Consider the following 12,731-nt stretch of genomic DNA (forward strand, 5'->3'; position numbering starts at 1 on the left):
AAGGGTTGACACCATTCGCGGAGATAGGCACTAGCAGAGGAAAGAAAAGGTGATGCATTTTGCTGAGTCTAAAGTGTCTGTGGGATAAGCAGGTGGGGGTGTCTAGCAGGCAGCCAGGAGTAATGTGTTTCCTGTTTATGAAAACAGGGCTAAGGATGTATGTATAGGAAGCATCACATATAGGGAACAGTTAGAGCCATGCATGTAGATGAGACACACATGGACAGAGCTTAAAAAGAAACAGAAACTCAGAAAAATCTAACATTTAAGCAGCAAGTCTCAATATGAGGCCTGTTGAAGAGACCGAGAGAGAGAAGGAAAAATGGGAGGCCAGGGTGGGATGGGAATGTAGGGGACACAAGGAAAGAACACTTAGGATTCAGATGGAAAAAAACTGGCAGAGGCTTTATCACTAAAAGATCACATGTTGGAAAGGAATCACTGAAGTGGAAAACACAAATTGCACAAGTAGTCAGTCTGGAATTCCGTTTACTGGAGAATTGTTCTAAGAAGCCTGAAGGACCCACCAGGCTCCTGAGACCCTGAACTTTTACGAAATACTAACCAGCCCTTTCTCCCTTTCAAAGGTACCAGGTTCTCTGCTACAAGTGGTGTGAAGAGCCTCCATTGAGCCCTGACACGTGTGCCGCCATTTTGGAAAAAGCTGGTCTTGATAACTGGGCTCTTGGGAAAACCAAAGTAATGTTTTCATGTAATTTTCAAGGAAAAAAAGTAATACTTATAGTGGATGTATGGAAAATTACATATTGCAATGATAGAAAATATCATGGCTTTTCATGTTATAGAATCTGTAGCTTGTAATAGGGAAAGAAAATTGATAAATTCATAAACATTTCTTTCTTCAGCAGAATTAGATATTTTGCTCTCATACAGATTTCTTTTAATAAATTCAATAAAAATATATCTTGAAGATTTATCCCCGAAAGGGTGGAACATACAAGTCTAGAATATTTTTTATTTTCTCTGTTTTGTTACCACCAAATATAGTCAGAAAGCTGTTGAAAATCATAATGAATTCAGTAGGATTCTGTTTTTCTTTTTTTCCTAATTCTCAAATCTGTTTCTGTTGTAAACTTGAAATTTATCTGGAGTGAAATGTTATTACTAGACTCACTATAGGATTTGGATACTGGAATGTTTATGGATCAAATTTGAGAGCCTATGAGATCTTAGCTTGTTTAATCCCTTAAAGAATGAAGTACAAAATCATAATCCAGTATGAGACCTTAGCTTATTTAATCCCTTAAAGAATGAAATACAAAATCATAATCCATTTTGAATATGGAAGTAAGACGGATGGGTTCTTGGAAAAAGGATGTATTTTCTTCTCAGATATCCTCACAGCATTACAAACAAGATGGAGATAAGGAGATAAACATGGTACCAAGTCCCAGGAGGACACTAAATGTATCACTGGGGAGGATGGAGAAAGAGCCAAGCTAAGGCAGATGTGCTCAGATTGACCACTCAAGAGTAACTGCTATCAGCCACACCATAGATGTGGACTGAAATTCCACATTTGCCAAGAAATTTGTATTAGCTTCAGGAGGTGTGGGACAGGATTTTCATAATGTTCAGATGAAAAGTTAGGATTTTCATAATGTTCAGATGAAAAGTTAGGCCTATTAGTTATCTATTTTATATATAGTAATATCTATTTGTCAATCCTGGTCTCCTAATTTATCCCCCCACTCATTTCCTCCTTGATAACCATTAGTTTTCTACATCTGTGACTCTATTTCTGTTTTTTGAATAAGTTCATTTGTACTATATTTTTTAGATTCCACATATAAGCAATATCATATGATATTTGTCTTTCTTGTAACTGATTCACTTTGCTGTACAGCAAGAACTAATACAACATTGTAAATCAACTATACTTCCATAAAAATTAATTTTTAAAAACACAAGTTAGTCCTGTAAAAATTTAGGGAATTTTTAAGTGTTTTATCTTATACTGAGTGTTCTCCATATTCAGTGATGTGAAGGTTGCTCAGTCATGTCCAACTCTTTGTGACCCCATGGACTAAGCAGTCCAAGGAATTCTCCAGGCCAGCATACTGGAGTGGGTAGCCTTTCCCTTCTCCAGGGGATCTTCCCAACCCAGGGATTGAACCCAGGTCTTCTGCATTACCGGCAGATTCTTTACCAGCTGAGCCACAAGGGACGCCCAAGAATACTGGAATGGGTAGCTTATCCCTTCTCTCGCGGATCTTCCTGACACTGGAATTGAACCAGGTCTCCCACCTTGCAGGTGGATTCTTTACCAACTGAGCTATCAGGGAAGCCTATATTCTGTATTCAAAAATCCATATTTACCTTAGTATTTAGTGAGGGGAATTTCTGAGCATTAGAAAGATTTTTTTTTTAATCTGTATTTTTCTCACACCATTTTCTTTCAGATTCTCACAAAGATGAATTTTTCTGGCTGAAATCTCATGATATATGGTCTGAAACACATGCCTAACTTCAAATGGAGTTTTAACTTGTAAAAAGGCCTTTGCAGTTCCAGTTTTTCATGATATTTAAGTAGCATTTTAAAGCTATTTGTATTTTTCCACTTCACCTTTTCCAACTCATTAGGATGGATACAATATAAGAACATTTCTAATGTTGTGCAAAAAAAAAATGACCTTTTTAGATAGATTGAATTTTAAATGAATTGTCAACAGTAGAATGGACTAAATATATTAACGTCTAGAGTCTTGTAGAAATTAAAACTAAATTCAGTCAAGACCTGTAATGTTAAACTGTTGGCCCTTGGTGCCAAGCTTCAAAGTACTGGGAGAGTTCTATAGTTAGGGTCACCAGGTCTCATGACTCAGCTCTTAAATTTGAATTTAAGTGACTTTCTTAGTGGATTCAATCAACTCTCTTTGAGGTGATTTTCATTAATACATTCAACCATTAAAATAAAAAATATACCTTCCTGTTTCCTGAGGGAGGCTGAAAACTCTTAGTTGAGAACAACTCCAAGTCTTCAGGCTCCCCTGTTGCTTTCATTCATTTTGATTTTAGAATCATTGAAAATCAGCCCTCTGGTCTTTACGGTGGCCACTGGGTCCAGTGAGAAAGTTGTTCGTTCTCCATGGGGCCCTGTCTCTGCCTTATTCTCTCCACTGACAACTCTGTGAGCGCCTGAGGGCAATGCCCCTGGTATCCTTGCAGAAAGTGTCCCTGGTATCCTTGCAGAAAAGTATGTAGCATAGGTCTCAATAAGCAATTGGTGAATGAACTCCTATAATTGTCCTCTCTCTTACACATTAGGTTTGTAAGAATTTTTAAGTTTGGGCAATTTAATTGTTTCCTTTCAAAATAGCATAAAAATTAGCTTTGCCCAGAGTATCTATTGCTAAAACCTTGATGAAAGAGTTTGATATCTTCCACTCATACTGGGCCATCCAACAAAAGCTGGATACCTATTGCAAAGAAACAGTATGATTGTTAAACTGTGTGACAGTGAAAGTGTTAGTCGTTCAGTCGTGTCAGACTTTTTGCGACCTCAAAGAGGGACTGTCTTCAAACATAAAAATCTATAAGGTGATAGCAACATCCAGGCCAAAGAAGCAAAAGATAGTGATTTCCAAAGTCAAAAAAATATTTTGAACATAATCTGGTCTTCTGAGCATCACATGACTGTTTCATACCTGCATGCCATAGTTTTATTTGCATTTTATTTTAATTCTTTTAAGGTGTTCCTTAAGTATTATCATGTGGAACAGTTAAATTTAATGCGAAAGGAAGCCATTGACAAGCTGATTTTGATTCAAGCCTGTGTCAGAGGATTCTTGGGTTCAAGAAGATACCAAAAAATACAGGAGAAAAGGAAAGAGAGCGCTATAATAATACAGTCAGGTAACCACTCAGAGCATCTCACTGTGTAACAAAATATAATGCTATGTTTAGATGTAGGCATGAAATCAAATCTTACTTACAAACCTCCAGTCTTATGTAGGTTTTGTGTTTAATTTCAATTGATACTTTCTCTGTATTAAATCTGAATGATTGTTTTAAAGATTGACACTTTTAATATCTGAATAAATGTTTTGTTTTAAACAGAATAATTCTTAAATTTGCTGTCACAATGAAACACAATTGACCTATTGTGCAAGATACTGAATTAATTGTACATTTCAAGAATCATATTATTATAACCCATTGGACAATATCATTTTCCCTATTTTATTCCAAAGGTTACACTTGCCACACTTTTTGACAAATTAATGAAATCTCATTTTGTTAAAGGGCATCCATTTCTTTCTATTAACCATAGGGAAAGAATATTTATAGTCATATTTCACAAGTTTTTATTAAACATATTAATAGAGTTTGGATTTCACTTTCTGTTTTTCTATAGGAAGCAAAATTTAGAATCCAGCCTGGCTTGATTCAGTATCTTTTAAAGAAAGAAAGAAAGTGAAACACTCAGTCGTGTCCAACTCTTTGTGACCCCGTGGACTGTAGCCCACCAGGCTCCTCCGTCCATGGGATTCTCCAGGCAAGAATACTGGAGTGGGTTGCCATTTCCTTCTCCAGGGGGATCTTCTTGACCCAGGGATCGAACCCAGGTCCTCTGCATTGCAGGCAGACGCTTTAACCTCTGAGCCACCAGGGAAGCCATCTTTTAAAGACTTTCAACTAAATATCCATAATAAGAAGTGTATTTTACTCTGTAACCCAATATACGTACTATGCACAATGCACTCTGATAGTTTTCTATTCTGATTTATTCCATTTCATTTCTAGATGCTAGATTTGGCCCAGTAAATTGATTTTATGATCCACCATTTATTTGCAACCTGCATTCTTAAGAACACTACCATGGTGGGCAGAGCAGCTGACTAACAAGAGATTCGAGGTCCACTTCTGTCAATCTGTAAAAGCTCATTTAAGCCCTTTTGATGACTCACTGGGTCATCAAAAATGAAAACCCTGTAACTGAGATTTAATTCTTTATCCTCAATTCCAAACTTCATAAAACACTGAGAAAAGAGATTTTTCATAACTCACTTGAAAGTGAAGCATGACCTAATATTCATAGTCCTTTATTCATTCCAGTTAGTAACAATTATGCGTTTTTCTGGCAAAATAATCATCTGTTTGATTATGGAATGCTGAATTGCCATGGGGAATGTTACCGAATATATGTTTGTCCTGAATTACTTTTCTTTTTTTTTTAAGTTTATTTTATTTTTAAACCTGAAACACTGTATTAGTTTTGCCAAACATCAAAACGAATCTGCCACAGGTATACATGTGCTCCCCATCCTGAACCCTCCTCCCTCCTCCCTCCCCACACCATCCCTCTTGGTCGTCCCAGTGCACCAGCCCCAAGCATCCAGTATCGTGCATTGAACCTGGACTGGCAACTCGTTTCATACATGATATTACACATGTTTCAATGCCATTCTCCCAAATCTTCCCACCCTCTCCCTCTCCCACAGAGTCCATAAGACTGTTCTATACATCAGTGTCTCTTTTGCTGTCTCGTACACAGGGTTATTGTTACCATCTTTCTAAATTCCATATATATGCGTTAGTATACTGTATTGGTGTTTTTCTTTCTGGCTTACTTCACTCTGTATAATAGGCTCCAGTTTCATCCACCTCATTAGAACTGATTCAAATGTGTTCTTTTTAATGGCTGAGTAGTACTCCATTGTGTATATGTACCACAGCTTTCTTATCCATTCATCTGCTGATGGACATCTAGGTTGCTTCCATGTCCTGGCAATTATAAACAGTGCTGCGATGAACATTGGGGTACACGTGTCTCTTTCCCTTCTGGTTTCCTCAGTGTGTATACCCAGCAGTGGGATTGCTGGATCATAAGGCAGTTCTATTTTCAGTTTTTTTTTTCTAAAAAATTTTTTTAAACTTTAAATCTGAATTTTGAAATATATCTGGCTCCAAAGATAATTGGCCAAAAGGTCCAAGCCATGTACTTAGATAATAGGGGTTTTCTCCCATGAATAGTTTGAACATGGAAAAAATGAAAGGAACATAAACATCAGCAGATTTTTAACAAATGAGTGAGTCCATTTTTTCATCAACTTCGGTCATCTCTATCATTTTAGTTTCATATTAATACTCCCCTTAACATGAAAGGTACTTTAATTATTTTCTTGCTAAAGCTTGTCATCTGGAACAGTCTTGTTAATGAGTCCCATATTTTTTATGAACCTATTCTATTTGTAGTCTTTAATTTCATTTTCCTCTTTGACATTGATGGTCAAAACTCATTTGTTTCTACCCATTCAAGTAATATTTATTATGTATTATAATTAACATTACTCTGGGCTTCGTATGTTTCAGCTGCAAGAGGCCATCTAGCCAGGAAACAAAGGAAGGAAACTGTTAACACACAAAACACAGCAGTAAAAACCATTCAGGCTCAAGATCAGGAATTTGACTACAAGAAAAACTTTGCAAATAAAAGGTAAAATAATATTCATTCTTATACTATCTTGACATTATAGATTTTTCACACTGGAAAGTCATGAAATAAAGTCCACAGTCTTTCTCATACCTAACCGGGTTCCTAACAGTGAGGCATCAAATGTCAGTGGACACCCCGTGGCCACTTCTGTGTCCTTTATTCTATTTGAGAGTTTGTTGGCATTTCATTCCAATGACCACACTTTCCTTCTTAAAAAATATCTTATTTTCTAGTTAAGTGAAAATCATTCCAAGTAGCCTTTGGAAAGGATATTAATAAAGGCACAGCTGTGAAATTTTGGCCAGCATATTACAAGATCATGAACTGTAGCAGGAACACTGCTTTTCCTTTAATTTTGTAAGATATTTTCTGTGATCCATAGATGTAGAGGTCATCAAAGTACAGCATGCCAGCCTAATGAACATCCCCAATACTGGTCTCAAAAATCTAGATATAGTTTCTACACTATATAGTTTACACACTTCTCACTGTAGGTACTTTGTCTGGAAAAGGACATACCTCTTTATTTTTAATTGGGATATAGTTGCTTTACAATATTGTATTAGTTTCTGCTCTACAATGAAGTGAATCAGCTGTATATATACACATATCTCCTCCTTCTTGGACCTTCTTAATATCCCCTCCTTCATTCTACTCATCTAGGTCATTATAGAGCACTGAACTGAGCTCCCTGTGCCATACAGCAAGTTCCCGTTAGCTATTTATTTTACACGTGGCAGTCCAATACATCAGTTCTATTCTCTTCATTCCATCCCCCTTCACCCCATGTCCTGTCCATTCTCTACGTCTGCATCTCTATTCCTGCCTGCAAATAAGTTCATCTATACCATGTTTCTAGGTTTCATGTGTATGTATTAATATGCGATATTGGTTTTTCTCCTTAAAGCGATTAAATTCCTAGAATTTTGATACCTCAGCAAGTGAAATTATGCTAGGTTATTTCTCACTCTAAAGTTGATGCTGGTTTTCTCATTATCTGTGTAGCCATCATGGTTGTCCCTAGAAAGGACAGTTTGGGAAAACACTTGATTATTGTGACATGGTAAGTTTTTAATTTTTAGTTTTTTTGCCTCTTTTGCTTTTCTCCCAACATAACAGTGCTATTACTGAACAAGGTAATAAACTCTAGTTTAGTATCATATATTCTGATGCAATATATTTTACACAGGGAATCTTTTGTGAAGAAACAGACAGAGAATTCAGTCTCTGCTAATGAAACCATCATTCCAGCTCCAGCTCCAAATATTAATAATAAAGGGAATACATCTGTAGTGAAAACTTGTACTTTCAAAGCTGAGGGGGAAGCCACGAATGCTGTGGAAAGTAGCAACAGAGGATATCAGACTCAGGAAAAAATGAACAACATGTATGAGGAAGAGGCTAAGCAAGAACTATATCCGGTGCAGGATGCTTGGGCAGAAGCAAACACCAGTAACAAGTATATGAAAGACTTAGAAGAAAATAGTGAGATAAGGAAAATAGGAAAGGAGGACACAGTGGTCCAGAATTTTTATCAGAAGTACACAGAGGAAAGGAATTTCGAAGACTTGAAAGCAGCATGTCTAGAACAGAAGGCCCTATCAGAAAGGCCAAGTTACCCAGGACTTTGGTCAGCAGACAAGGAGACTCCAGGTCCTAACAAGCCTTCTTGCAAAAAGACATTAGACCCTTGTCTCAGCCAGAGGTTGGTTTGTCAAAATGAAAATAGCAAGGACAAAGAAAAGAAGACATCTGTGATCACCCAGAACGCACCTGTATGCAGCCATCAGAGGAGCCATCTGAGCCACGGGGCGGTCCAGGAGAGGCAGGTGAAACCAGCCATGCAAGCCCAGGAAGAAGACAGAGCCGCAGTGTTCATTCAGAGCAAATACCGGGGCTACAAGAGGAGGCAGCAGTTACGGAAGGACAGGATGTCTTCTTTTAGAAATCAAAAGGTCGTTGCAACACCGACAGAAGTAGCAAGAAATACTCTCAATTTGTATTCCTACCCCACAAAACTTGAGGACTCCTGTAACATCGGGATGAAGAGTTATAAAGATGCAAAAGCAATTTCAGAAAAAGAAGCGTGTGACTTGGCAATTTTTTCAAGACAGGTACGTAAACGAACAGATGTGTTTACTAGTACAGATCTCTAGGAACTCCACAATAGCTGAGTTAAACGAACAGTTGGTAACTGTTTCATCTGTTTTTATGAGACTGCAAACCTTTTCAATAAAATGTTTCAGAGGCTGTGCTATTCAAATAGCCATATATTTTAAAATAATTTTCTATGATAAAATAGTATAATATATGATAGAAATCTAGTATAGTAAAGAGACTAGTCATTGAGTGATACAGCCTACTAAAATGCTAGCATTTGACAGTGCAAATTTCCATGTTTCTGAGATCTCCCATTATAGTGTTAAAAAAAAGTTTTCAAAATCTTCTAGAGTCTAAGCTTTCTCTACCACATATTTTAAGAAGACATAATTATGCACCAGGATCAGGTGAGTACCATCACTGAACACATGCAGTGAAGATGACCATCTGCATGTTCTATCGTAACAACAGTGAGGAACCATAAAGAAAAATCACAAAGGAAAATTCCCTCTTGAAGAATATCTCGTGCTGTTCGTAGGTGTGTTTCAGCTGTTTGTAAAAGGGGCAATAGAACTTCTGAGTGTACAGTAAGTCCCCCAGATACAAAGGAGTTCCTTTCCAAGCGTGTGTTCATAAGTCCAGTTTGTTCCTAAGTTCAACAGAGTTAGCCTAAGTACCCAACTAATGCAATCAGCTATATATATTGTAATGTCACAGGTTTACAATACTTTTCACACAAATAATATAGAAAACAAACAAAAAATAAAAACATTTTTAATCTTACATTACAGTCCCTTGAAAAGTAGAGTAGTACCATATGACAGCTGGTCTACAGGGGTAGGCATCGAGTGAACAGGCAATAAATAAAGATACTGCAGTGGTGTACTCCACACAGTGCTATACAGTAAAGCACACAAAAGCAGAGCTACTGGGAGAGGATGCACGCATGTGACAGTGTATGCCAGACGTGTGACCTTGTATGATTGGACATGTGAACGCACGTTTGCGTCTTTGAAAGTTCACAACTTGAAGGTTTGTATGTAGGGGACTTACTGTACATGGAATTCTGATGAATTAGTGCTACAGAGAGATCACAGGGACGGCCTTGTCCCTGCCCCCTTCAGGCTCTCTCTCTTTCTAGGTATTTGACCTTGAGAAGATCCCTTTAGGTGTCTGCTGCTGCTAAGTCACATCAGTCGTGTCCGACTCTGTGCGACCCCATAGACAGCAGCCCACCAGGCTCCCCCGTCCATGGGATTCTCCAGGCAAGAACACTGGAGTGGGTTGCCATTTCCTTCTCCAATTCGTGAAAGTGAAATCACTCAATCGTGTCCGACTCTTAGTGACCCCATGGACTGCAGCCTACCAGGCTCCTCCGTCCATGGGATTTCCCAGGCAAGAGTGCTGGAGTGGGGTGCCATTGCCCTCTCCGCTTTAGGTGTCAGCACCCTTATAGTCTCCTGTGTAAAGTGAAGGAGTGTCACTAGATGACCTGTAAAATGCATATTGTAAATGCGTATGTACTACCAGGGAAGTCAATAGTGTAAGAAATCATAGAAGAAATAGCATAATGGGTTAGAAATCTCATAATTGGTTATTACCTATTACTCCTGAGTGTCTGATGATGGCTGAGCCCACTGCCTGTGGACACCCCCAGACTGCTATGGATGTGCCCTGAACATCTCCAATCTCTAGCTATTCATAGACCAGTCATTGATAAATTCATCCTCTTCCTGTCCTTTTCGGTCTAAGCACATGGAAATAATGAGTTTAATATACATGCAGCTTTTCCTTTCCTGTGATTAACATGCTCACTGTAAAGACCAAAGCAGAGATTAGGACCCTGACCTGCTCTGGGACTGAGACATTCAGGAGATGTATAGTAGCTGGGCATCTACCTAGAGCTGCCTGATAATACCATGGGGATGGACTCAGTGCTCACGGGAGCAGTGGTAGAGACAGGAAAGTAGGAGCCCCACTTCAACCTAGCAGGTTGTATTGTCACACAGGGTAGAGAGAGGGGCCCAGATGGAATGAGGAAGAAAGTAGCCCTATCATATGACATCCCTTACATGTGGAGTCGAAAAATGAATGATGCAAATGAACTCACAAATCAGAAACAGACTCACAGACTTAGAGAATGAACTTATGATTGCTGGGGGAAGGATGAGGGGAAGGGATAGTTTGGGAGTTTGGGATGGACATGTACACTCTGGTACATTTAAAATGGATAACCAACAAGGACATACTGTGCAGCAGAGGGGACTCTGCTCGATGTTATGTGGCAGCCTGAATGGGAGGGGAGTTTGGGGGAAAATGGATACATACATATACACGTATGGCTGAGTCCCTTCGCTGTTCACCTGAAACAGTCACAACATTGTTAATCAGCTATACCCCAACACAAAATAAAAAGTTTTTAAAAAATTAAAAAATAAAGCCACATGAAGAAGCCTGAAAGGAGGGAGTTAATACAGTCTAAGTCAGCAGACGGGTTCCTCAGGGTAAAAGAAAAGCCAGGGCAGCAGAATGGTTAAGGAGGGAAGACAGAGCTCAGGGACTCCAGGAAGGAGTTACCAGCAGAGAACACTTCTGGAGGGTGATGGGTTTGGCAGTTTGGATTGGAAAATGTGAGATGGTGCGCAGAACAGGAGGTTTCGTAGAGTGAGCACTCTGTCTGACCTGCTGCAGGGTCAGGGTGAGTCCCGGAGAAGAAGGACATTGAACCCCACAAGGAGCCGATCAGAAATTGATCAGATCTCCAGGGTGTCTGTGGAGATGGCTGAAGTCCTTTCTTTGATTTAACTGGATGCCTGACCTTCTTTTTTAGGTCTCAAAGCTATCTGAAGAATATTTCATTCTGCAGAAAAAACTGAATGAAATGATCTTGTCACAGCAGCTGAAGCCTCTTTATTTTGGAGTCTATCCTCATAAGCCAATTACTAGACGAGTTTCTTCTCATCAGTGCATCTCAGGTAAAAATGGGTAGGGTTGGAACTTCCAGAAAGGACAGGCAAAGCCAGAGACTTGATTTGTTTGTTAGTTGCCTACCTTTATTCTGTAGATTTGAAGTGACTGTGTTCTATCTTCGCAGGAAACTTCATTTCAGTTCATTTTTTTTTTATGTTGATACACACTTTTCCAGAATATTCCACATATCTCCTACCTTTTCTGATTTCATTCTTTTTTCTTTTTCCCTCCTTTATATACACTTTAACTCGAATTTGGCTTAGGACACCAGGAGGAAATAGAAAGGGATGAAGTTGAGGGTGGGAGGCAGAGAGCAAGGTACAATTTTGAGAAGAGGGAACAAACAAGTGAAATATATCTATTTCTTCTGTTGAAATCTGTACATTAAGTAGAAGGTAGGAATCTAGAAGGTTCAGATTAGCAGACCTAGATGCACTATTAAATTTTCTTCTTATCAACCTAAGTCACACTCTGCCCCCATTCACTAAACCAGTAAATAATGTCCAAATGAAAGCTGAGGAACTAAGTATCAACTAAGTATGAAGTTTAAAAATAAAATAGTCAACCAACTGCTTGTTTTATGTCTTTGTTTTGATAAAATTGTTATACACTGAATTTGATAGGACTTAACTGCACCTGCATTTTCCTTGAGAGAAGTATGGTACAGGATTTATATAACTGGAGAGTGGCCATTTGATCACAGAGTCTATGCTGTTGTATTCAAAAGTGTACAATGACATCACATCATTTCTTTGAATAATGTGCAGAGTTGCTCCTTTTTCGGGGGGAGATGTTTTTCTTCTTAATTATGGTGCACCTGGCAATTTGTGTTGACCATTGTGAAGAGAAGAAAAAGATTAATTGTAGGAAAAAATACCCTGGTGACACAAAAGCATATTTTCTTTCTGTCTTTTCACAAAGAGGCTATGACTGTCCAGCAGGCTATAATTTTTTAATGGGTTGCAAGGTTAACAAATAAGGACACTATCGTAATCCCCATGCTTCATTTACACAATACCATCAGTAAATTCAGCTCTGCATCATGGCAGCCCCTTGCCATGCCTACACACAGTAGATAGAATGAAAATACTTTTGTGTTGCTTCTGTTTATTTCTAAGTTTTTATGGCATCTAGATTCATGTAGTAGTCCTAAGATTTTCTGGTGTTATGGTGCAGATTTTGTACTTTTTTAGGGATGCCT

The 12,731-nt window shown here is 38.5% G+C and overlaps 1 protein-coding gene across 1 annotated transcript in view; it reads left to right on the plus strand.

Moving 5' to 3' along the window:
- Positions 1 to 12,731, plus strand: part of MYO3A (myosin IIIA) — a 161,861-nt gene that overhangs the window by 126,340 nt on the left and 22,790 nt on the right. Inside the window, exons 25-29 of the mRNA XM_055545372.1 lie at positions 588 to 699; positions 3,714 to 3,876; positions 6,337 to 6,460; positions 7,650 to 8,574; positions 11,391 to 11,535. Coding sequence (XP_055401347.1) covers positions 588 to 699; positions 3,714 to 3,876; positions 6,337 to 6,460; positions 7,650 to 8,574; positions 11,391 to 11,535 — 1,469 coding nt within the window. The remainder of the gene's footprint in view (positions 1 to 587; positions 700 to 3,713; positions 3,877 to 6,336; positions 6,461 to 7,649; positions 8,575 to 11,390; positions 11,536 to 12,731) is intronic.

Source organism: Bubalus kerabau, chromosome 13 (assembly GCF_029407905.1).
Source record: "Bubalus kerabau isolate K-KA32 ecotype Philippines breed swamp buffalo chromosome 13, PCC_UOA_SB_1v2, whole genome shotgun sequence".
Lineage (NCBI taxonomy): Eukaryota > Metazoa > Chordata > Mammalia > Artiodactyla > Bovidae > Bubalus > Bubalus kerabau.